The following is a 26,783-nucleotide window of genomic DNA, read 5'->3' on the forward strand; positions in this document are numbered from 1 at the left end:
AAAAATGTGTTATAAAAATTGTATCATTGTGGTATATAATATGTATCACTATTGTATATGTTAAAAATAAATATCATATCATTATTGAATAATATGTGTATAATAAATGTATAATTAACGTATAATTTATGTATAATAAATGTATGATTAATTTCAACATATGTATATAAAGTGTATAATTCTTGTATATAAAGTGTATATATAATTCCAACATATGTGCAACGACCCAATTGCAAGAGCGGAGCTCTACCAACTGAGCTATATCCCCCCGCCCTTTAGTTTCCAAACATGTACAGTTTATATTTAAAAACTCAAAGATGCTATGTCCTAATTCACAGTCAAAATTAAGAAACTTGGCTCTCGAGATCGGAACTATGCCACATAAATTGGGATTTGGGAGAGACTGAGTAACCTAGTGAGATAGCAGTCCGTTTGGATTCTATCTTAATAGTTAAAGCAGGCCAAAATCATCTTGTTGCAACATATTCTCCAGTCCAAATGAGCAATGACAGACTTAGCGGTGACTCCAATAAGACTAAAACTATGTTTTCTTAACCCTATAAGCTATATAAATGAACATATACCAATCCTTCATGTTCAAAGCACTATAATAATTGATTACTAATCAATCATGGCACAAGAAAACAGGGAACTCCATGTAGTTTTTGTTCCATACTTGACGCCAAGTCATATGATCCCCTTAGTTGATACAGCTAGACTTTTTGCTAGCCATGGCGTTAAAGTTAGTATTATTGCCACCCCCTACAACGCCATCCTTTTCGAGTCCTCCATCGATCATGCAACTGATTTAGGCCACAGAATATTCGTCCACAAACTCAAATTCCCATCAGCTGAAGTAGGATTACCTGAAGGGATCGAAAACTTCAGTGCTACTACTACCCAAGAAATGGCAACAGGCGTATTTATGGGAATTGCTTTGCTTCAAAAACCCATGGAAGATCTTATCGTTGAGCTTCGTCCTCATTGCATTGTTTCAGACCTGTTCTTTCCGTGGACTGTGGATGTAGCTGAGCGACTGGAGATACCCAGACTTATGTTTTATCCGACCAATGTTATGTTCCATTGTGTTGAACATTGTTTGAAGGTTTATACACCTCATGAGAAGGTAAGTTCGGATTCAGAAAGCTTTTTGATTCCATGTTTACCAGATAAGATTGAAATTAAAAGATCTCAACTACCTGATGATCTGAAAACCAACCCTGAAGGACCATATTGGGAGTTGTTGAAGAGAGTTAAAGAATCAGAACCTCGGAGCTATGCTATGATTCATGACACTATCTATGATCTAGAGCCTAGTTATGCTGAGCTTTACCAGAAAATCAAAGGTAAAAAACCATGGTTGGTTGGTCCTTTGTTTCATTTTTCAAAGAGAGAAGAAGCAAGCAATACTAGAGATACTCCAGTTCAAGAGCGACATAGCTGCCTAAGTTGGCTTGATTCTCAACAACCAAACTCAGTTGTATACATTTGTTTTGGAAGTATGGCGAGGTTTTCTGATGCTCAGCTTACTGAAATTGCCTTGGCTCTTGAGGCATTGAATTCGTCGTTTCTTTGGGTGGTAAGAAAGGGAGACAATGAGCAAGAAAGTTGGATGCCTACTGGCTTTGAAGAAAAAATGCTTAGCAACAACAAAGGTTTGATAGTCAGAGGTTGGGTGCCACAGCTGAAGATCTTGAACCATCCATCAACCGGAGCGTTCATGACTCACTGTGGCTGGAACTCCACCTTGGAATCTCTTACAGCCGGAGTGCCAATGCTGACATGGCCATTGTTCGCGGAGCAGTTCTACAATGAGAAACTGCTGGAGGTTCTTGGATGTGGGATCGGGGTTGGGGCAGAAGTGTGGCACGTTACATTTGATATCAAGGATACGATTGTCAAGAAGGATAAGATAGAGGCAAGTGTGAAAATGTTGATGAATGCCTCTACGGAAAGCGAAAAGATCAGAAGTAGAGCAAAAGATGTTGAAGCAATGGTTAAGAGGGCTGTAGGACAAGGCGGTTCGTCTTATAATCATCTAATAGCATTAATACAGGAGCTCAAGTGTCATGCTTTTGGCATATCAGAAGAGTAATCGGAATATTTAATGTCCTGAGGTACTAATTTTTCCTAAAATATGCATCACGGATGGTGAACTCGCGTGCATTACATGACAGAAGAAAAGGGAAGACGAAATAACATGTTATGTTTCAAGCATCTTTTATTGACAACAAAATCTAGTGTTGAGAAAATAAAATTAGGTGAATCTGTAAGCAGTACTTTTCCCTTCTCTTGAATATAGCCATTAACAAAATTAGTTGCATTCAATAGAGGATATTATATAGTTGCAATTTTTTTTTTTTTCCATTTCTGAGACAGCAATGTATGTGATAAAACATGAAGTAAACTCACTTACCGGAGTAGAAGTTGATCATGTTTTGGCCATTGCTGCTTCTATAAACAAATTGCAACCAGCAGTTTGCATTTTGGTTTCACACAATGCAACTGACAGATTGTTAGCACAGATAAACAGAGCTTTTGTCTAATGAATCGCAAGTAAAAGCAGAACTAATTGACCAACCACGCTGGAAATTTAACAGAGAGTATGCATGTCGCACGGCCAAGGGCCACTATGTCATTAAGCAGTGGCATACGCAAGATTTTATAAGCGATGTCGACATTTGAAGAAGTGATAACGACATAAGATATGTTGCAAATTACAGAAAAGGATGAGAAGAGGTTTCATATTTTTTTTTTTTTTTTCCTTTTCAAACGTGTGGTTTTAAATCTGTTTATGTTATACAAGAGCCTGTTTGGATGGGCTTTTTTTTGGGCTTATTTTAAGACAAATGGGCTAATGTTTACTAAAACACTCAAAAAAAGCCTAAAAACAACTTATAATTTAAAAGCTCCAAACGGGCTCCAAACATAACCGCCTTTTAGTTGAATTTTGGTTTTATCACTTTGGTTACGATGAAATGATCGGTCGCAACTTAAAATGTGGAAAAAAAAAAAAAGTAGCTTGAAGCTGTTTTCGAAGCGCGATGTAAGGTAGGTATTTTGACGACCGCTTCGGCTAACGTGCCTAAACCTCCGTTTTTTTTTTCTTTTTTTGTAGGTATTTTGACGACCGCTTCGGCTAACGTGCCTAAACCTCCGTTTTTTTTTTTTTTTTTTGGTTTTCCACCTGGTGTCCGGTAGCCGCATTGGAACCCGACTAAATCCGGATCGCGAGTTGCAGGGCCCATTTTGGGGGGGACGCTCCCAGCAGAATTTTTTCCATTCTTAGGGCTCGAACACGAGAACTCTCGGTTAAGGGTGGAGGACCCCAACCATTTCACCACAATCCATGTTGGTGCCTCGGCCCCTGTCAATAAGGACTATGGTGTATGACATCATTATATAGTTCGAAAGGCACTAATATCAGACGAGCAATGTCATAAATTGTAATGGGAAGCAAACACGGATTGATGTGGTTCTTTCAGTATTGCAATTCAAATGCATCATGTTCTCTGAATAGGCAGCAAAATGTGACTTATCGAGTCATTCTAATGAAACGCAAACTTTAAGGATGGAGTTTATGAATTTAATGTTAATTAGTGTATTTGTCCGCGCTTCGCGCGGTCTCGAATATTAAAAATAACGTTACTTATGCAGTAGCATTATTTCAAAAATCATTTTTTATCTAACAAAATATTTTTAATCTACTTCTTTGCTTTAAAATTCTACGCATTTCTAGTTAAAAAGAAATAGTTGTGAACACTTAATTTTTATCCTTCCATGTCAATTATTTTCTTAACATTTCTATAGTAAATGTTATTACGAACCTTGTTTTCACAATTTTAGGAATTTAACAAAGAAAACGCGACAAAGAATAGTTCTTCATTTGATCATATTTACATAACTTTAAAAAAGTTGCCTTTTCCTTTTCTTCTACTTCTTCTTCTTCAGTTTTCTTGTGTTATCTACCAATTGCTTATCTTTTCCCCATGTTTTCCATTTTGATAATTTTCTCTCATATGATCCTACTCATTTCTTATATTCATTTCGATATTATTTTTCGGTTCCCATATTTTTTTCTTTCTTTTCAATTTCTTTACCTTTTCTTATATTTTTAAATTTTATTCGTTAGTTTTTTTAGTCATACTCCTCCATTCCTTCAGAAAATTAGAAATTGTAATTATCTTTTTTTAAATTACCAAGTCAACTCCCCATCCTCCCTTTATTAATTTATGGAAATTTCCAAAAATAAATAAATACTTTCTCTCTTGATTGACTGATCGTTATACTTTTCATGGTTTATTTGTTATATTAAAAATAATTAATTCAAAAATTACAATTTTTAGTAATGTTATAATTCTTTTTCTTTCTTTTCTTTCTCACACATCTCTTTTTTTGGTTAAAATAGTCACATTGGAGTAATAAATAGCATCAGCGAACTAACTTCAATATTTTTCAAGAGTTATTCTTAGTGAGATTTTTTTTTTAATGATACAATTTTCTAATTTTCTAATCATATTTCAAATAATGTATATTTTATTTAAAATAACATAATTACACAAAATAACATATAAAGTTAGTGAGTTAAAAACGTCAAAATTCTATAATCTTCCTTTGACACTAAGAATTCTTCTAAAATTGTTACAGTTCAGTGGCGCTAATTACTATTCTAAATTTAATTTCTTATTTCGTCCAAATATTATAGCCTATTTCATTCTTAAAGAATTCAAATCTAATCGTGATCTTAAATCATGCACATATAATTTTGGTCTTAAAATAAATTTCTGATATTTACCAAAATATATTATAGATAATGCATATTTTTCTTTTCTTTCTCATATTTATACCCTTCCAAAATATTAGAAGTTGTAATACTTCCTTCAGTAGCCAAGTCAATTCCCCATTCTTCTCCAACTAATCTTATCGAAAACTCCAAATATCACTGTCTCTTGATTCGTTTCTCCTACCATTACAATATAATACACCGTCACTTTCCGTGTAAATTCAATAAAAAAGTCAAGAAAAATAAAGCTCAGAGACATTCATACACACATGGAGAAGCATATATGATTTGAAAATAGGGATTATAGAGGTCGGCTTCTTCAAATAGGGTATTTTATACCCCAAAAAGGTAAATTTATTACATTTGAATATACACCACATACAAACTTGCAACAAATGAAAAGAATAAAAGAATTTGTATATATTGCTAATAATAATGTACTCATTAAGCTTGAATCCGATGAATACTCCCTGCAAATAAGGTCATACGCCATGCTCTTCCACTTCCTAGCCTATGAAAATTATGCTCCAAAATTGTATCAAAAACACCCTGAGGAAAAAAAAAAAAAAAGGAATATTATGTAAAAAGAGTTCCAAATGAAAAGGAGTGAAATGATAACAATGAAGAATAAGAGAAGAAAATTATGCAATGCAAAGGGAGAACGTCGTTGCAATGGAAAATATGTGATTTAGTATTTATAGTAACCAAAATAATAAGTAACGTAACATGAATAGGAAATTAATGTACATTTGAATAATTACAATTGAATGAGTATTAAGTGTGTTAATTGCAATAGAAGTTATTTAATTTAAATGGAAAAAATGGATAACTGAAGTGTTTTTTTTTTTTTTTAAAAAGGGAAGATTAAGATAAATCGGAATCTGCATAGAAAAAAGAGAGATTTAAGGAAACTTATAAATAGCAATAATGATGAGGTTAAAGGGGAAAATAATGGGACAACGTAATAGAAGAAATAAGAAGGGTCTCAGGAGAAGTGATTAATAGTAGGGTTTTAATGCAAAACTGATTTAATTACTATCATTAAGACCATGTTATCTGCTACGTGGGCTACTTAGAAGGGTTGCCTTAAATACATGACTTGCTTCATGCTATGTGGGCTTTAGTTCTGAATATATTTTGTGAGGCTTTTTTTAAACCATTTACTTAATAGATGATGTACAAAAATGAAGGAAACATGCCAAAAAAAGGAGAAAAAAGATAAATGCGGTCATAGAGAGGTGCCACATAGGATTGTTTATGCCTAGCTTTATATTATATATAGATTTCATTTATGGGAAGTTGCTGAATGGTAATAGTTAGTCGTCTATGAAATTATGATGTGTTGCGACTGGCATAACTTGAGCAACATAAATTAATAATCCGGTGATAAATGATAATTATCATTTCTATTACATTTTCCTTGCTCTAGTCAGAAATACACGGAAGTTTAGCACTTCAATTTGAAAACTGCACATTCTGGGGCAATTTGGATCAAATCTTGTAAATTAATTTTACTGATTCGATATGATCCCGAAAACTGACTCTTCTAAAAAGACTCAAACTCATCTTGTGCTAAGTGCATTATGAGGATTGAACATGAATTGGCAAGTTATACAATGCTAGCCAATCTACCACAATCCTCCTTCTTCATTCAAATTTAGAACCGATAGTGTGATCAGGGGCGAATCAAAGTATCAGATACGAATTCAGCCGAACCCAGTAGCTTTGATTTAAACTCAATATTTGTCTTAAAAGTTCATTGAATGCGTCAAGGAAAACTAAATAAATAGTCTGCCTCTCGCGTCCCGTCCGCGGTCTACGTAGGAGGACTGTGCTTCATGATACATTATCAATTTAGAACCCACTAACCTAAAAAAGTTAAAATCTAAAACTCGTGAACTTTAAATCTTAATTCTGCCTGTGTGAGATACGATGCTGACCAATCCATACCACTTATGATATCCAAATCCATCATATCTAGTAGCATAAGTTCACAATACCAATGTTGGATCCCTGCCTCATTTTGCCGGACCGCTTACCAATGTATTGATTGAATATAATAAATAATCCAATATAAGCTTCCTTTTAGGCTGAGCAACAACTTCTGTGAAGAAACATGTTATACCTTGTGTTTAATAAAAACCTACCTAACACCAAATCACATGATCTAACAAACAAGTATTACTTTGTTAGGCTATCTGTGACACGTCAGAATCTAATATTAGGTTAACATTTTCAGTTGCTTCTCACCCCACTTCTGCCATTTTCCATCCCTTCTTCAAAGTGCAGTGATGGCACAAAAAAATTGTGAACTCCATGCAGTTTTCGTGCCATACTTTACACCAAGTCACATGATTCCCTTAGTTAATACAGCCAGACTTTTTGCTAGCCATGGTGTCAAAGTTAGTATTATCACCACCCTGTACAACGCCCTCCTTTTCGAGTCCTCCGTGGATGGTTCTGGTCACCAAATATTCGTTCACAAACTCAAGTTCCCATCAGCTGAAGTAGGCTTACCAGAAGGGATTGAAAACTTCAGTGCAATCACTGCCCCAGAAATGGCTACGGGTGTATTTATGGGGATCGCTTTGCTTCAAAAACCCATCGAAGATCTTATTGTTGAGCTTCATCCTCACTGCATTGTTTCAGACGTGTGCCTTCCATGGACTGTGGATGTAGCCGAGCAACTGAAGATACCTAGACTTATGTTTTATCCACAAAATGTAATGTTCCACTGTGTTGAACATTGTTTGAAGCTGTATACACCTCATCAGAAGGTAAGTTCAGATTCAGAAAGTTTCTTGATACCGGGTTTACCAGATAAGATTCAAATGAAAAGATCTCAACTACCAGATGATGTGAAAAGCAAACCTGAAGGACCATACTGGGAGTTGATGAAGAAAATTAAAGAATCAGAACCTCGGAGCTATGCCATGATTCATGACACTATATATGATCTAGAGCCTAGTTATGCTGAGCTTTACCAGAAAATCAAAGGTAAAAAACCATGGCTCATTGGTCCTTTGTTTCATTTTTCAAAGAAGGAAGAGGCAAGCAATTCAAGAGATACTCCAGTTCAAGAGCGACACAACTGCTTAAGTTGGCTAGATTCTCAAGAATCAAATTCTGTTGTGTACATTTGTTTTGGAAGTATTGGAAGGTTTTCTGATGCTCAGCTCACTGAAATAGCCTTGGCTCTACAGGCCTCGAATTCATCCTTTCTTTGGGCGGTAAGAAAGGGAGACAAAGCCCAAGATAATGCGCAAGAAAGCTGGATGCCTACTGAATTCAAGGAAAACATGCTTACAAACAACAAAGGTTTGATAGTCAGAGGATGGGCGCCACAACTGAAGATCTTGAACCATCCAGCGACCGGAGCGTTCATGACTCACTGTGGCTGGAACTCCACTTTGGAATCTCTCACAGCGGGTGTGCCTATGCTCACATGGCCATTGTTCGCAGAGCAGTTCTACAATGAGAAGCTGGTGGAGGTTCTTGGGTGTGGGGTCGGGGTTGGAGCAAAGGTGTGGCATAATAGTTTTGACATCACCGATACAATTATCAAGAAGGAGAAGATAGAGGCGAGTTTGAATATGTTGATGAACACCTCCAAGGAAAGTGAAAAGATGAGAAGTAGAGCAAAAGACGTTGAAGCAATGATTAAGAGGGCTGTGGAAAAAGGAGGCTCTTCTTATAATCATCTAACGGCATTAATAGAGCAGCTCAAGCGCCATGTTTTTGGCACCTTGGAAGAATAATTGAAAATTTAGTACATTGAGCTCTCCTTATTTTTCCTACAATAAGCATCAAGGTTGTTGGCCTTGCTTGTATGATGTATCACAAGACAGAATAAAAGAGAGAACAAAATAGCATGTTATGTTTCAAGCATAGAAAAGCAAAGCCTCTGTTGAAGCAAAAAAAATAACTATAGAGCAACCACATTGTCAAAATAACAGATAGCATGCATGTTGCACACTGACTATATTCATTGTTCAATAATAAAGAAGATAAAGCACCAAATAAGCCACAAGGCCACCATGTCAATGAGGACTAAAAATGTCACATAATTATATAGTTCACAACAAACTAATGTCAGACAAGAGCTGGATACTGCTTGGCCTGCTGTCTCACTCGTCTCTTGTACTCAGCAGTATCCTGCAAAAGCAAGGTCATATTTGTAATGACAAACTAAACAGGGATTAATATGGTTTACCCCAATATTGCATTTCAAATGCACCATGTTATCTGAATGGAAACTGACAGTTAATTTTTCTCATTAATAATTTAACTAAAATTTGGAAGCAATTAATTGTCATTTGGAATCCTTCCTACAATCCAACAGTATCTAGGCATCCGTGTATGCATATTGAATCAACATATGATTTTGAATACAAAAGCTATCATTGTAAATAGTTTCAATAGAAAAAGAATCAAAACGCCAACTTAAGTTTTAACAATAAAAACTTAAACGAAAAAGCTCAATGAAGTAAATATCAAGCTTAATTAGATCACCTGCATATATAGCTGATAGCCATCCGTTTGTGCTGGATCATTAGGGTTTGGCTGGTCAAGCAAATCTTGGATACCCACCAAAATTTGCTTAACTGTAATAGCAGGCCTCCACCCCTAAGTAAGGTTATAGCCAACACAAGAATCATTAGAGTCAACTGGAAGCCGTAATACCAATCAACAAGACTGTAGAAGTAACAAAACAACAATGACAAGAACTTACACTGTCCTCATTGAGGATAGACAGACATACTGTTCCTGATGGATAGACATTAGGATGAAAGAAACCTTGAGGGAACTTGCACTTGGGAGGTTTGCTAGGATAGTCTTCGCTGAAGTGCATTGTTATTGGATAGAAGCCACTTTCCCAGTCAGTCTGTACCAGTTAAAATATCATATCACTACTGCAGACAAATATTAGAAGAAAGAACTAGGGAAAGAGGAAAGTGGGGTTTCAAAACCGTAAAGACTTGCAAAATGTGTTTCACATTAAAACCTAAACTAAAGTTTAAAAACCTTGAAAGTTGGAGCAAATTAGAGCATCGTTTAGAAACTCAAAAGTGAGTCAGAGAGGGGGAGCATTTTGCACATGAAATGTGGAAATATTGTTTATAGCAAGTTACATCAATGAAACTAAAAGCATTTCAACAAAACATCCTTTCATTTATATGCAATAAATACATTACAAAGCTATTAAAGTTCAATCCTTATTGGTACTTTGGGAAAATGGACTTTTGCATCCTTGAAATGATCATATTCTTCTTACTCCCTCTATTAAATCCAGGGTTTCATATTAAATTCTGGGGAAAATGCAGAGACTTATCTTACAAGGCTATAAGGCTTAGAAAATTGTGAAAATTTCTCTACTGCTCTCTCAGTTCCAAAATGGAAATGCTACTCTAAGGATTTGAGCGACTCTCAAATGCAACACAAACTGATTTCAGGTCTGGCTCGCAATGTCAGCCATAAAATCACTGACTATAACCTCTGTGAATAATTCAGTAAGAAAATTTTATGAACGCCTTCAATGGTCTTTCTTACAGATTTTTGTATCAGAGAGAGACTCAGATACCTGCTTGTTGCCTTGTAAATGTACCCATTGAACTCAATATTATTTTCTTCATTTCAAACAATCTATCGTCCAATTTCTCATTCATTCATTAACTCCCGAAAAGTCCATTGAGGTTCATAATATACACATGACACTTTATAACTCAAGTATCTTGATATTTTGTTGTCGTATTTCTCTTTATATCATGCTTCAAATTCTTTTCTTTTGAGCCGAGGGTCTATCCGAAACAGACTATCTACCCCACAAAGGTAGGGCCGTAGGGGTAAGGTCTGCGTACATCCCATCCTCCCCAGACCCCACTTGTGGGACTACACTGGGTATGCTACTGTTGTTGTACTTAATAACTCAAGCCCCTCTTCTATAAGGTTCTTCCTGCCCAACACAATATTTGCTCCCCTTTTTCTCCATGGAGCATCTTCAACCAGAGGACATAGAAAAAAAGATTCCTGAATTGTGGATTAGGAACCAAGAAATGACTTGGAACTTGCTCCTAGTGGTTGCAACGATCAAGCTGAAACCGTTTTTTATCGGGAAATTTTCAGATTGAAATAACAAATGTAAGGGCAATACAGGCAGAGCAGACATGAGGATATTCTAGCTACAAAGCAGAGCCCTATAAATCAGTATATGCACTTACCTAAATCTGAGACCTTTTCTTTTTCATAAGGTACAACAACAACAACAACAACCCAGTGTAATCCCACAAAGTGGGGTCTGGGGAGGGTAGGATGTACGCAAACCTTACCTCAACCTTTGTGGGTTAGAGAGGCTATTTCCGATAGACCCTCGGGTCAAAAAGAAACATAGTCAATGCAGGATTGCAACAAAAATAGGACAGCAAAATATCATAATAGAAAATAATTGAAGCAACACATAGTAATACACACATAAGGATAATACTCTATGCGATACCTAGATACTAAGAAAAGGAGGAGAGGAGATGGAAAAGCTAGCCCCGACCTCTCTCACACACAACGCGACAAAACTCAACTATCTAATAACCTTCTATCCTAATCTTCGATCTCCAAATCTTCCTATCTAAGGTCATGTCCTCAGTCGACTGAAGTTGTGCCATGACCTGTCTAATCACCTCCATCAGTTCTTCTTCAGCTTACCTCTACCTCTCCTAACTTCTGCGACCGCCAATCTCTCACACCTCCTAAATGGTGCATCCTCACTCCTACTCTTCACATGCCCGAACCATCTTAATCTTGCTTCCCTCATCTTATCCCCCACGGAGGCCACTCCGACCTTATCCCGTATAACTTCATTTCTAATCATACTCTCCTAGTATGACAATACATCCTTATCTCCACTACTTTCATCTTTTGAATGTGAGTATTCTTCACTGGCCAGCATTCTTCCACATACAATAATTCTGGTCTGACCACCACTCTGTAGAACCTACCTTTCAGCCTAGGCGACACCTTCTTATCGCAAAGCACACCAGAGGCGAGCCTCTATTTCATCCACCCTGATTCAATACGGTGGGCGACATCATCGTCAATCTCCCCATCCCCGTGTATTACGGACCCAAGATACTTGAAGCTTCCTCTTTTGGGTATAGCTTGTGCCTCGATCTTCACTTCCACATCTGTCTCCTGCGTCACGTCGCTAAACTTGCACTCCATGTATTCCGTCTTAGTCCTGCTTAACCTGAAACCTTTAGATTCTAAGGTCGTTCTCCAAACTTACAGCCTATCGTTAACTCCACTACACGTCTTGTCAATCAAAACTATGTCGTCTGCAAATAACATACACCACGGCACCTCTTCTTGAATATGTCGCGTTAATTCGTCCATCACTAAGGCAAATAGAAACGGGCTAACGGTTGGTCCTGGTGCAACCCCATCACGACCGGAAAGTGTTCTGAATCACCTCCCACTGTCCTAACCCGGGTCTTGGCACCTTCGTACATGTCCTTAATTGCCCTGATGTAGGCCACGTGCACACCTCTTGACTCCAAGCATCTCCAAAAGACCTCCCGAGGGGCTTTATCATATGTCTTCTCCAGGTCAATGAACACCAGGTGTAAGTCTTTTTTTTTTTTTTTTTTTTTTTTTGAATAAGGTAACATTTGTATTTCATCCAAAAGTATCAGCATATCAACTGCTGCTCAAGGTACTTTACAAGTAAAACCACAAGCAGTGGCCTGGGAGTAAAAGTCAAATTACAATCTACATATTGCCTAGAAAACCTACCAAATCTCCATCTCCCCCACTATATCTTGTTTACACCAAAAATACAAGAGACTTAAAGACATTTTGTTTTAACTATCTGAATAGAATTTTCTTTGTCTTCAAATTGTCTTGAGTTTCTCTCCTTCCATATTTTCCACCAAATACAAGCTGGAATGGCTTGCCACTAGTCTTCTTGTGCATTTCTTCTTCCAATTGCACAAGAGTTCTAAAGTTGATCTTGGTAATACCAAATTCACCCCAAGTATACAAAAGAACATGTGCCACAGATGTGCAGTTGTCTCACAATGAAGAAATAAATGCTCATTTGTTTCTGCATTTTTCCCACAAAATAGACATCTTGAGCATATATGTAGATCTCTTCTTTGCAAGGCCTCTTGTGTACTTCAAAACTAATCAAACAAAAGCAGAAACCTTATATGGAAAGTCACATTTTGACTTTCCAGATAAATTTCCAAGGCCAAATCAGTTGTGGGTTCACAACCTTGTTTTTCTCGCAATATAGTGACTTGACAGTGAAGCTCCCTTTCCTGCATAGTTTCCAGAACGGGATGGAGGTGTAAGTCTCTCTTTTTATCCCTATATTGCTCAACCAATCTCCTAACAAGATGAATAGCTTTTGTAGTCGATCTCCCTGGCATGAATCCGAACTAGCTCTCTTCTGGAGTTTCATATTTTCTGTCCAGAGAGAATACTTTCCAAGTATGGACGAAATTAAGCTTAACCCAGAATCATGAAACAAAATGTGCAAACTACAACTATTCTCATCCAATCAAACATAGCTAAGATCTCGTTAAATCTTCTTCCTACTCCTGTTACTAAATTCTCTTCATTTTTAACTAATTCTTTGCTTTAATGGTCTATTCAATGAACTAAATTCAAAGACAAACTAAGGAAGTATGAATACCCTAGCAACAATAAGAAAACTCAGCAAGTTACAACCAGTATAATTGAACACTTTCCACAGCTGCTACGAGAATATCAAAAGCATGATCTTTACTTCACATTTCACAAAATATAGAATCGATAAACCTCCACATGAACCTGCATAATAAGGTTAATTATAGCGCAAAACCACTGAAATTCAACACCAAAGCAAGGAACAGTGATCAACAATGAGCTGCTAAAACAAGTAGACAAATTCTAGCCAAAATCACTGATGAGGAATTTGCACCAAACCACTGAATATATACATGCTTTTACACTCTTTTATCAACTACGGGAATTCATCATGAATTGGCAAGTTTTACCCTACCGCAACCCTCCTCCTTTATCTAGGCTTGGGACAGGCAATGAAAGCGAGCTCACACAAGTGGACACTCATTTATCAATTGTCAGTATTAATTAATATGTATTAAAATTTCAGCTTATCACTTAAAAATGACAAATTTATGTGGTTTTGTACAAACATCGGGTGTGACTAAGTCTTCTTCCCCTCCCCCTACACCAGCACTAGATTTTTTTTCTTCTGAAGTAATGTGTTTCATAGATAGGCATCAAGAAGATGCAAAGTTACAGGAGGCTAATTACAAAAGAACAAAAGTGCAGGAGAACATTCTTTGCATCAAATACAATGTCAGCTAAAGTGCTAATAAAATCCAAGAAACTGAAGTGAACTAGTTACTGGGGACAACATTGTCCAACAAAAGAGATGAACTAAACATTTAGCTGTAAGAGCACTTTTCAAGTAGCACTAGTCAAGGAGCATTTTTTTTGTGGACTAGGAATGGGAATTTTCCAATCATGAAAGAGGATACACTCTTCCCCTATGTTGCTCAGCCTCTCCAATAATGTAGGATCCTCCAAAAGTAAGTACATTTTTGGAGGATTCACCACGGGGCCAACAACACTTTCGGAGAGTCTGAGGAACATAGCTCTCCCCAAAAAAACTTGCAAGTTACACCACACCTAGTGTTTTGCACCAAACCACTGAATATATACGTGCTTTTGCACTCTTTTATCACTTAACCATGACAAATTTTGTGTGGTTTTCTACAAACACCGGGTGTGACTAAGTTTTCTCCGCCTCCACCAACCCCAGCACTAGTCAATGAGCCCTTTGTGTCAAGCTTTTTATCGACGACGAACGGGCATATTCAAGAAACAATTTTCAGAAATAGTATCAGCAAAATTCTAGCTTTCCCATTTTTACTACTACTACTAAACCACAAAGGCGGAGCCAAAATTTTAAATAAGGGGGTTCCAAAATATAAAGAAGTAGACAAACGAAGAAGTCAAGGGGGTTCAACATCTACTATATATACATATAAGATAATTTTCACCTAGTATATATAGTGTAATTTTTCTTGAAGGGGTGGCCCTTAATAGATCCGCCACTGTTAATTAAACCATCAATACAAAAATTACAAAAGGAGAAAACTTTAAATGGGGTTGTTGAAAAAAGCAAGAAACTTTACTCACCGCTGGTTTTCCAGGGATAGAACAATGCCACACCATCAAATTAACAGACCCATCTGGACCTGTTTCTGGCCTAGCCACAAAACCCTATCAGCAAAATAAAGAAAACACATAAAGTTAACAAGACTCATCAAATCAAACAGACCTTAAAACCCATTACTGTGCATACATCAATAAACCAAAAAAAAGTACATAAATAATACAGAACAGTAAAAAAAAAAAAAAAAAATAAAGAAAAAAACACATACATGCCATGATTTAAAGATACTTAAGAAAATTGAGAACCCATAAAATCAAACCCATTCCAGTGCATCCATTAATAAACCAAAAAAAGACACATAAATAGTACTAAGCAGAGAAAAAAATAAAAAGACCCATCAAATTAACAGAGCCTTCAAAAATCAAACAGACCCTTAAAACCCATTATTATGCATCCATCAATAAACCAAAAAAAAAGTAAATAAATTGTACTGAGCAGTAAAAAAAATAAAAAAAATAGAGAAAAAAACACATACATGTGGGTGATTCTTACGCCATGATTTGCGTTCCTCAGCAAGACGACCACGTGCAATTCCACCAGACATTTTTGTAAAATTTTGAATGATGAAAATCAAGAATGTTGTAAAGTGGCAAAGGGAAAACCAAAAGGGTTTTTTCTAGGCAACTCTGTTTGTAATTCTAGTATGTAATTTTCATAGTGTAATGTAATAATTCTAGTAACTCAGTAATAAATGGATGTTTATCCCACCAACGCCAATTTAAACATTTCATGGTGAAAATGTTTATTGGCATTGAGCCATTATATTAAATTAAATTCAAGTATTCAACTTATTATGCTTATGTGATTTGAGCCGACCGTCTTTCGGAAACAATTTTTTTTATCTTTTTCACATTCACTTTATGGGATTACACTTAGTATGTTATTTTATGATTATGTGAGTTAATAAAAAACACTTTCTCTGTCTCAATTTATGTGATAATTTTATATTTTTAGTTTTTTGAGAGTCAAATAAGAAAATCTTTAACTGTAATTTATTTGTATGTCTTTTTTAAATTGTTAGTTATTATGACTTGTACCACTTTTTAAGTAGTTTCTAAATAGGTAAATTATTTTTCAAGAAACTTAAAGATTGTATATCCGAATTCGCGGTCAAAATAAAGAAGTTTAACTCTTAAATCCGAACTTATCACATTAATTGAGACAGAGAAAGTATATAAATTAATTAAAGATAATTTCAAGGACATCCTCAAGTTTAATTTTGTCACATTGACATTCCTTATTGTTTGTGATGTTACGCTTATTCCTTAATTTTGTCACATTGACATTCCTCATTGTTTGTGATGTTACGCTTATTCCTAAAATGACAAGTTAAATATTCCATATTTCAAATAATAGTATAGTACCAAAGAAATCAACTTTACCAGTTTACCCCTTTTAAGTATCAAACGATGAGCGTATGCAAAGGGGGAAAGTGAAAGATGATAGTGATAGGCACATAGTTTAACGCCACAAGATTGCTTTCACCTTCCTCAGTTTTTTTTTTTTTTTTTTTTTTTTTAACATCTTTACATGAAGCTATTAGGAAAATGAATAAGAAACTAATATTCAATCCGGAAAGGGAGCAAAAATGCCCCGACAACATCTCAAAAAGTCTAAATATATCTTTAATTAATCTATTTTTCTAAAAATACCCTCTCCGCTCATCTTTCTAGCTCACTTTTCCCCTTAAATTTAACAAACCTCTTTTTTCTCTCTCAAAAAAAAATTGTTAATATTATTTTTATTACTATGTTTTTAATAATTTTAAAAAAAAATATGTTTTTGTTTTATTTATTTTTTTCTCTTTAAAAGTGCACTTGAGGTTCAGAACTGTCTTATGCTTAGGAATATTTTTTTTAAATTGTTATTTATTACGTATCATATTTCTATTAGACGAAATTAAAACCCAACATACCCAACAGCAACAACAACAACATACCCAGTGAAATCTCACAATGTGGGGTCTGGGGAGGGTAAAGTGTACGCAGAACTTACCCCTATCTCGAAAGATAGAGAGGTTGTTTCCCGAAAGACCTTCGACTCAAGAGAAACATGACGAGAAAAGGTCAGATAGGCACAAATAGCTCAAAGCAATATGAAAATGCAACTAACGAAAGCGAGAAAAAAAAAACCCTGATAAAGCAATCGGAGAAAAAGAAGTAGTGGCTACCACAGATAAATAAGATATTCAAGGAACAAGAAACAACATATAGTAGCAAGAATCAAAGGAGAAAAAACCCAACATACCCAATGTTTGGTTAATAATCATGGTATGTAATTTGGTATAACAATGTTTGATTGTAATTTGAATCATGTATAACTTAATGCACCACTCGGTGTATTATTTTATACCACCAACAACATTGATATAACTAATTCATGTATAAAGTAGCAAAAGGACAAAACTATCTTTATTTTTTTCCTAAAAACCAATTATGAAATCAAGCATCCAAGGGTATTGTTGTAACCTCACTACTTTTTAGTTTAAAAAATAAATAAATATTTTAAATTCTTGTATATCCAATTTTAGATTAATGAACCAAACACCCAACAAGAAATAATCTACTAATTCCTGTATAATTAATTCCTACATAACTAATCCCTACATTATATCTTGTCTTCGAACAAAAAATCCCTAAGCGATATAAGTGGAAGCTCACCAAAATTATGATAATTTATTGGACTCTTATTACCCACCCTACCCTATAAACAAATATAACAAGAAAAAGAAGTGTGACGAAGAATTTTCTAACACTTATTTACTCTTTTGAGAAGAGGCACGGAGAAAAAAAGTTCATTTTCCTTGAATGCACAAGAAGATGTCCCAACACCCACCTCTTATCCTGGAAAAAGAAAAATGATACTCTAAAGCATGGATCTAGGATATATAATTGTTCTTTGTAGATGGATATGGGGAACTAGAAAATTCCATATATCATGCATTACTGGAAAATGTCGAATATATCAAGACTTATGACAGCATTGTCGATTGCAACTACTAATGTAGTGGCTGCAATAGTACGAGAAAATCGTACAATTTACTCTATATTTGACATACCTCTTTGAATAGATGATACAATCATGACAAATATGTCAAAACAAAGTGGTAATAAGACAAATTAACAAAATTAATAATATCAAAACAAAATACCCATGGTCAAGCGTCACAAAATCAAAACAAATGATAAGAGCTTTCGAGATTTAATGATGTCAAAGAACCTTTTAGTGGAAGTCAAGGTCTTAGGAAGACATTTTCATAAGTGCTACCAATTGTTCCAAAATTTACAAGAAAACTGCTAATGCAACTTTGGTGAAATCACGGTTGCGGCCTTTAACAGAAAAGATTCATTTCTTAACAACTACGAGAGCAAGAGAGCAGATACAAAGTTTAGTGACTTTTTAAGATTGAGGACCAGCTGCATAATTCAGGGCCTGTTTTCTCACTTGTCTCTTGTACTCATTCTGATCCTACAAAAGCAAAGTCACATATTGTAATGACAGGCTACACAGGGATTAATATGGTTTACTCCAATATCGCATTTCAAATGTAGTATGTTCTCCGATAGTTAATTTTCTCATAAATAATTTAACTAACTTTTTTTTTTAAACTGAATAATTTAACTGTAATTTGGAATCCCTCCTACAATCCAACAGTTTTTTCTTTTTGGTAACTAATCCAACAATATTTTCAAAACAGTCTTTCATGGATTTAAAACATTGTAAAGTTTATATGTCACCTAGGCATCCATGTACACATTTCACAATTGAAATCATCATAGGATTGTGAATACAAAAGCTATCATTGTAAGCAGTTTTAGTAGGAAAAATCAAAATGCCAACTTATTTTTTTTTTTAAAAGCAAAAGCGCAATGAAGTACACATTAAGCTTGAGTAGATTACATCGATGTATAGCTGATAACAAATTTGTGTTGGATCTTGAGAGTTTGGCCAGTCAAGCAAATGTTGGATACCCACCAAAATTTCTTCAATGCTAAGGTCAGGTGTCCACTCCTAAACAAAGTTATAGCCAATGCAAGAATCATTTAGAGTCAACTAGAAGCCATTATACCAATCGACAAGACTAAAAAAGTAACAAAACAGCAATGGCAAGAACTTACCCTGTCCTCATCGAGGATCGACATACATACTTCTCCTGATGGATAGACATTAGGATGAAAGAAACCTTGAGGAAACTTGCACATGGGTGGGTTGCTAGGATAGTCTTCGCTAAAGTGCATTGTTATTGGATAGAAGCCACCTTCCCAGTCAGTCTGTACCAGTTAAATAAGCATACAAATATCAAAGAAAGAACTAGGGGGAAGAGGAATGCGGGGTTTCAACACTGTAAAGACATGCAAAATTAGAGCATCAATCAGAAACTCAAAAGTGAATCAGAAAGACAGAGGGAGCTTTTCGCACATGAGATGTGGAAAGATTGTCCCATGATTGTTTACAAAAAGTTACTTATGAAACTAGAGCATTTTATGCAAATAATATAACAAAGCTATTAAAGTTCAAACCTTATTGGTACTTGGGGAAATGGACTTTTGCATTCTCGCAAAGATCGTGTTCTTCTTACTCCCTATATTGAATCCAGGGAAAAATGCACAAGCTATTCTTACCAGGTCTATAGCTGACAACGTCATGCATAAATTAACTGAGTACAACCTCAGTGAATAATTCAGTAAGATGAATTTTATGAATGTCTTCAATGGTCTTGCTTATAGATTTTTGTATTGAAGAGAGACTCAGATACCAGCGTGTTGCCTAATTTGCAAATGTACCCCATTAGACTCCATATTATTTTCTTCATTTCACAGCATGTAGTCTAATTTCTCATTCATTATTAACTCCCGGAAAGTACATTGAAGTGTATAATTTACACATGATACTTTATAACTCAAGCTCCCTCCCACAAGGTTCTTTCCTTTTTAACACAATATTTGCTCCCCTTTTTCTCACATGGAGCATCTTCAACCATAGGAAAAGAAAAAAAGATTTCCTTCTTTTTTATCCGGAAATTTGCAGATCGGTATAACAAATATTAGTTCAATACAGGCGGTGCAAACATGAGACTACTCTAGCTACAAAGCAGAGCCCTATAAATCAGCACAGGTAAGTAAATCAGTATATCCGTTTACATATCAAGCTGAGATCTTTCTTTTTTCATAAGGTAATGTATCTTGTATTGATTATCAAGCTGAAACTGTTTGCAGAGTAGAATGGAGTTTCATATTTTCTGTCATTAAGATTAACCCAAGATCATGAAAGCAAATGTGCAAGCTACAACTATTCTCAACCAATCAAACATAGCTTAGATCTCGTTAAATCTTCTTCCTACTCATTTTTTTTTTTTGAGATGATAACAACCAACTCATGTTACCACTTTCTCTCCACTTCTAACTAATTCTTTACTTTAATGATATATACATTCACTTTCAGACTTTCAGTGGACTAAATCAAAAGATAAAACTAAAGGAGTATGAAAACCCTATCAATAAAATAGAATACTTTCCATAACTGCTATGAGAATATCCAAAACTGTGAATAAACAGCAAGATCTTTTATTCACAGTTCACATAAAGTGGAATCGATAAAACCGCTGATTTTTCAATACCGAAGCAAGGAACAGTGATCAACAATAAGCTGCTAAAAGAAGTAGACAAATTCTAGCCCAAAAATTCCAATCAACGACGAGGAATTTGCACTGAACCACCGAAGATATACATGCTTTTACACTTTTTTTATCAATTATGGGGATTTATCTTCTGGTCTTGAAAGAGGCAATGTGAGCGAGCTCACACAGGCCGACACTCTTTTATCAATTGTCATGATTAATTAGTACTTCCTCCGTCCCCATTTAAGTGTCATACTTTCTTTTTTGGTTTGTCCCAAAAAGTGTCTCTTTCTATATTTAGTACGTTTTTCAATTCCTATACACTACATGGAAAGTTTAAGACTACAAAATTTAAAGGACTATTCACATCTTTAATTTATGACCATAAGATTCAAAAGTCTCCCTCTGTTTCTTAAACTTTATGCTTAGTCAAACTAAGACACTTAAATTGGGACGGAGGTAGTATGTATTACAATTTCAGTATATGACTTAACCATGACAAATTTTGTGCGGTTTTCTACAAACACCGGCTGTGACTTTCTCCCCCTCCCCCTCCCCCTCCCCCAACTCCAGCACTAGTCAATGAGCACTTCATGTTAAGCACTTTCAAAGAAACAATTTTTCAGAAAGAGTAGTAGAAAGATTCAAGCTTTACCATTTTTTACTACTACTAATTACTAAACCATCCAAACAAAACCTTTGAAATGGGTTGTGAAGAAAGCAAGAAACATTACTAACCGCGGGTTTTCCAGGGATAGTACAATGCCACACCATCAAATTGACAGACCCATCTGAACCGGTTTCCGGCTCAGCCACAAAACCCTATCAGAAAAATGAAAAGAACCATCAAATCAACAGACCCTTAGAATCCATTATTGAGTATCAGTTTGGCCATGAGATTTTTTCACCTTTTCCGGAATTTTTTTCACTTTATTTGAAAATTAGCGTTTGACCATGAAAATTACAAATACAACTGTACTTAAAATTTGAAAAACATTTAAAACCCTATTTTCACTTTTTCTCTCTCTTTACTTTCAATACATTTAAACAATTAGATGTTTTTTGCAAAAACTATAACGTAACACAACTCCATCTTCAACTCTAACTCCAAGAATTCCAAATAAGGTGCAAAATATTTGGTTTTCATGGCCAAACGCCTACTAAGTATCAATACACTCAAAATAGTACATAAAAAGTACTGAGCAGAGAAAAAAAAATTAAAAGGGAAGGGTGTGGAGAATAGAAAGAACAAAATGACAAACATCTGGGTGATTCTTAAGCCATGATTTGTGTTCCTCTGCAAGACGACTACGTGCAATTTCGCCAGACATGTTTGCCTTCTCTGTAAAATTTTGAATGATGAGAAATCAAGAATATGCAAAGAGGCAAAAGGAAAACAAAGGGTTTTGTTAGGCAACTCTGTATACAATCCTAGTAGTACCATGTAATTTGCATGAGAAAACGTTAACAGTTTTGGTCCTCTAAGTTTCTCACAGGTTGATAAAGATGGTCCATTAACTGTGCGACTAGGTTAAAAATAGTCCCTTAAGTATGAACTTAGCAGTTTTGGTCATTAAGTTGGCAAAAAAATTAATTCTTTTAGTCCACGGTAAAATATTCATCAAATTTTGTTTGTTAGATTTGACGGGAGCTATAAAAAAAAGGGCCAAATAGCTCCAGACAAAATCAACACACGTCTGTTGGTTATAGTGCAAAACTGAGGAAAAACCAAATTACTTGATTGTGTAAGAAAATAGTGCCACGGAACACAAAAACTGAAGGATTCTGTCAGTTAAAATCAAGGGAGTTCATCAGCTAGGCAAAAATACACTAGACTCGATTTTTATTGAAAACTGGGTATAAAAAATAAATACTTCCATTGTAGTGAATTTTTTTTTTTTAAAAAAAATTGCATTCTGCACATTTTTGCTCTTCCGTAGATTTTCGTCAAAAAATTAATTAAAAATTAAAAAAAAAATCATTGACTCTGACAGTGTCCCTCAATTTTATTTGTCGGTTTTCGTCCATCAGGTTTTCACTTGATTTTGGTAGTGATAATTTTTTGTAGATTTTGCTATTTATAATTTATTTCTAAAGTCTGATGTGTTTTACTTAGCCGATGGACTCCCTCGATTTGAACCTATAGAGTCAGTCGGTTTTGTTGTTCCGATTTATTTTTTTCTGACTTTTTCAAGTCTGTTAGTTTTTCCTCGATTTTGCACTAGCTATAACCGACGAACGTCCGATGGTTTTGTCTCGAGGTATTTGGCCCTTATTTTAGTAGTGTGTACCTCTAAGTGTGAGTCTCGCTAATTTCATCTTTTTCTTTTCATAGTTCCAGTCAAATCTAACAAATAAAGTTCGATGAATATTTTGCCGGAGACTAAAATAGTTAACTTTTGGCCAACTTAAAGGACCAAAACTGTTAAGTGCATACCTAAGGGACTTTTTGTAACCTACCCTCATAGTTAAGGGCCCATTATTTAACTTGTGGCAAACTTAAAGGATCAAAATTATGAAGTACATAGTTAAGGGACTATTGTGAACCAATCCTCATAGTTAAGGGACAATTTATGTCGTTTTCTCTAATTTGCATAGTGTAATCCGAGTTGGATTTAAGTTAGCTTTTGGCACAAGTTAGGAGTTCCTTTGGTATGATTCATGGCTACTAGGATATGCTTATTTTAATAATTGAAAAAGAAAAAAAAAGTTTTAAGAGTTAATTTATAAAGGTAGAAGTGGGCTTATTTGTAACCTTTTGTGTTTTCTAGCTTACCTATGTTTGACGTATGCAATTTATGTGTGCATAATAATGTTCAGTCTGAGATGGAATTTTACGAAGACTTTAAATAAAAAGGTAAAGCAAATTTCACATCCACACTTTTGTTTGTGACTAGTCAAACTGATCTTGTTGCGTGAAGAATGGATCTTGACCATCAGAGTTGGCAGCGAGGTCTTCAATCGATATAGGGAGACTATGTACTCTTTAACCCACCAATATGGAACTCTTAACATGTTTTCTGACCTATTACTACTGAAAGAGAGAAATTCAATTATTTCATTAATTAGCCGACTTTGAAGACCTCAGTGCCAACTCTGATGATCAGCAGATAAATTGCATGATATGCATTTCCAAAAACTAAAATCTCTTGAAGCACAGTATTCCTCTGTCTTACTCTTGCCTATCGTGCACTTTGGTGACTCCAATTATGGAGAGATGAACTCTTCTTCTAATTGTTGGGCTAAAACAATCTAGATATACTCTTAACGTTATATAACATTGTCCGTTTTGTGCTAAATCTGTACTATTTTTTCCAAAAGACCTCACACCATATTCTTACACGTTAGAAGTAATGTCTTTTTCTTTTCAGCTACCAATGTGAAATTTGTTCACCCAACCAACAAGGCAACACTAACATATATATTCTTCCCATGAACTTCCAGAGTTCGTACCCAGTCGTATCCTCCCCTTTCCTTATTGACTAAAGCTAAGGTGGTACCAACCAAAGGGCAAGAAGTTCTCAGATGAATAAACGTTTGAATATTCGTTCAGCCCTTGAATCTTCGATCACTCTGGATTCGTTGTTTACCTTCTCAAACCGACAAAGCCTATTCAACCTTCATATTCCTACCCTCGCTCATACCTGAATGAAGGAAAGTAACTGCTAAAAAAGAGGCTATTCCATCTAATTAAGGCATAAAATGACCCAAGGAATCCAAATAAATATGAATGAACAGGCATGTGGGAGCAACAATATTGCTTGCATTGATTCGATTGTTTTGAAGTGGCGGTTATACTGTGCCAACATAGTTTTCACTTGGGGATTTTACCAAACTGTTTATAAGCCCGTCAGAAGCAAACTCAGCAGAAATCCTCCTTATGCAGGGTGTACTCTATTGTTAAACTAATACTAATATACTAGCATAAAAAGTACATTATATATAGAAGCAGAACATTGATGAATATATAGAAGCAGAACATTGATGAAGCAGCAGAACGCTTGCAAGATTTCAATCAAGGGGCAACAAGTCAACTTGTGCTTTGACTTCCTCTAAACTCTCACATATATACCACTTTTATAGGTACAATTGCAGCAAATAAATTAAACCACTGGCTGAACAATTTAGTCAATGGAAGGTATATTGGGAGAAAAAATTAATGCAGATAGTTTGCGCTCTATGTTCTTTGTCTTTGAAGTACTATAGTTTTTACCATTATTAGAATGGATAGTGTTGTTACTATTTCAGGACGATAAATGTCTGTTGATGTCTTTCATAACAATCATCTACTAGATACACATTTTTAATGAGTCAAATGCAAGAAAAAGATGGTGAGCGTTTCCATTGCCTTTTATCTAAGCATTGCGTCTTAGTATGATAATTCTAATTATATACCTCGTACATTTTCATATTATATCCTAATTCAGTTCTCACTTTTCCAAAGGGATAGAAAGTCAAGACAATGATCACAGAGAGCAGCTCAAAATTAGTTGACTTGTTGAATTTATAATTATTTCAGGTTCTTCAGAGAAAGATAGAAGAGGCTGCAATTTTAATTTCATCTCGTGAAAAACTCTCGTTTAACAGTTCTTTTGAGCGCCTATATGATTGCCTTAATAGTGAGTTAATGGTACCGTTATGTTTCTATTAAAAGTATGAGGTATCATTAATTAGCTTTCATGAGAAAAGTTCCATTAACTTTCATTTATTTAAGTACTACGTATAAGTTACTGTATTCAAATTTTCTTCACTCCTTAATTAATGAGTTCAATGTATTTACAGTAACTAGTAATTTCAGTCAAATGAGTTCGCCCTTTTTCATTTTAATATTTTCAGAGCATCAACAACAATATACTATTTCCGATAGATAAAAATATAACGCAACCTTAACCCTACCTTGTGAAGGTAGAGAGGTTGTTTCTATAGCACAACAGACCAAAAAATTTATGCGTGCGTCTGCCGGGAGTCGAACCCGGGTCTATTGCTTGGAAGGCAATTATCCTAACCGTTGGACTACAAACGCTTGTTCTTGAGAGCATGCTAAGCATTTCATAGATATATGGCCAATTCCCCTGCAGGCTGCAGATGTAACGTATATATATTTTCTCCTTGCTAGTGTGTTTTATGTCATGCAGTTAAAATTCTATTTGTGGACCCGAACCTTATTGGAGCTGTAGCGAAAGCGAGTTATTGTTGGATAATTGTCACTTTTTATGGACCTGAACCTGGATAATCTGTCAATTATTAGGATGAAACTTGAGTGAAGTTAAGTGGAGGTTCGAACCGCTTAATGTTGAACTCTTCTGTTTCTTTTCTATATATGAAAACTTCAAAAATTATCATAAAATGATCCACATAATTTGCAATCGAAAAGAAACAAGCTAGGTTTGTGATGACTTGTCAATCTTTTCTAGTTTCCTGCCAGGTCAAATCTCACATGATAGAGCTCATCCCTGTTAGACTGAAGGGGTAAGATTCACTACTACGACAATTGCAGCCACAAACCGGCCTTTTTTACCTACGGTCTAACCATTTGAGAGAGATCCATTAGACCCTTTAATTTTAGGGAGCGATTTATGAAAAAATTATTATGTGTCTCACATAACTGATGCTTATTGTGTGAGTTTCTTTTTTGTCTCACAAGTTGGTGGACCGAAATCCTACACTTTTGGGTCCACAAACTTTTGGTTCACCAATTTGTGAGACAAAAAGAAGACTCACACAATGGTATAAAATAAAAGAAAAAATTGCAGTTTATCCTTCTCGAACACAACATACAACTCTTTATTGTACTATGCTCTCCAAGAAGAGGCATATCTAGCATGTTAGATGGGGGTTCAATTGAATCCCTAGCTGTAAAAAATTACTAAAATTGTTATAAATAGTTGATATGAACCCATAACTTTAAAAATATAATGGGTTTAATGCTAAGAATCGTAGGATTGAACTCATAGAGTTTAAATCCTGAATCCACCTCTGTCTCTAAGTACTATGCTTTCCAAGTGTTCATGCTCTAAGATGAATGATAGAAATCTCAATCTCATCAAGATTATCGATCTCATACCAAAGTCTTGGTACACCTAAAGTTCAAGAGTGATGTTAGACGTTCAAGAGTGATCTTAGGTGTTCACAAGTAGTGGTACCAA

The 26,783-nt window shown here is 35.3% G+C and overlaps 4 protein-coding genes and 1 non-coding gene across 8 annotated transcripts; 2 read left to right on the forward strand and 3 right to left on the reverse strand.

The window, feature by feature from the left end:
* The first annotated feature begins 631 nt into the window (after positions 1 to 631).
* On the forward strand, positions 632 to 2,095 carry LOC132039808 (nuatigenin 3-beta-glucosyltransferase-like). Its single transcript, XM_059430335.1, has one exon. It carries the CDS (start codon positions 632 to 634, stop codon positions 2,093 to 2,095), a length of 1,464 nt encoding a protein of 487 aa, XP_059286318.1.
* A 4,878-nt stretch (positions 2,096 to 6,973) lies between these two features.
* On the forward strand, positions 6,974 to 8,680 carry LOC132039733 (nuatigenin 3-beta-glucosyltransferase-like). The gene has a single exon (XM_059430249.1). It carries the CDS (start codon positions 7,075 to 7,077, stop codon positions 8,539 to 8,541), a length of 1,467 nt encoding a protein of 488 aa, XP_059286232.1. The 5' UTR covers positions 6,974 to 7,074; the 3' UTR covers positions 8,542 to 8,680.
* A 10-nt stretch (positions 8,681 to 8,690) lies between these two features.
* On the reverse strand, positions 8,691 to 15,724 carry LOC132039735 (SUMO-conjugating enzyme SCE1-like). The gene is made up of 5 exons (XM_059430254.1): positions 15,496 to 15,724; positions 14,984 to 15,067; positions 9,516 to 9,668; positions 9,296 to 9,409; positions 8,691 to 8,938 (listed from the first exon to the last, which is right to left on the reverse strand). Exons 1-5 carry the CDS (start codon positions 15,562 to 15,564, stop codon positions 8,876 to 8,878), a joined length of 483 nt encoding a protein of 160 aa, XP_059286237.1. The 5' UTR covers positions 15,565 to 15,724; the 3' UTR covers positions 8,691 to 8,875.
* A 2,470-nt stretch (positions 15,725 to 18,194) lies between these two features.
* LOC132039734 (SUMO-conjugating enzyme SCE1-like) lies at positions 18,195 to 22,075 on the reverse strand. Of its 4 annotated transcripts, XM_059430252.1 has the most exons (6): positions 21,900 to 22,075; positions 21,437 to 21,459; positions 21,376 to 21,394; positions 19,139 to 19,291; positions 18,921 to 19,031; positions 18,195 to 18,488 (listed from the first exon to the last, which is right to left on the reverse strand). In XM_059430252.1, exons 1-6 carry the CDS (start codon positions 21,966 to 21,968, stop codon positions 18,420 to 18,422), a joined length of 444 nt encoding a protein of 147 aa, XP_059286235.1. In that variant the 5' UTR covers positions 21,969 to 22,075; the 3' UTR covers positions 18,195 to 18,419. The 4 variants fall into 4 exon arrangements, with proteins under 4 accessions (XP_059286235.1, XP_059286234.1, XP_059286233.1 ...); XM_059430251.1 differs by having other exon boundaries at positions 18,921 to 19,028; positions 21,376 to 21,459; positions 21,900 to 22,073; XM_059430250.1 differs by having other exon boundaries at positions 21,376 to 21,459; positions 21,900 to 22,070.
* Positions 22,076 to 25,588: 3,513 nt separating this feature from the next.
* On the reverse strand, positions 25,589 to 25,660 carry TRNAG-UCC (transfer RNA glycine (anticodon UCC)). The gene has a single exon. It is a non-coding gene; the product is annotated as a tRNA-Gly (tRNA).
* Between the last annotated feature and the right edge of the window lie 1,123 nt (positions 25,661 to 26,783).

The sequence above is a fragment of the Lycium ferocissimum genome, chromosome 12 (assembly GCF_029784015.1).
Source record: "Lycium ferocissimum isolate CSIRO_LF1 chromosome 12, AGI_CSIRO_Lferr_CH_V1, whole genome shotgun sequence".
NCBI lineage: Eukaryota > Viridiplantae > Streptophyta > Magnoliopsida > Solanales > Solanaceae > Lycium > Lycium ferocissimum.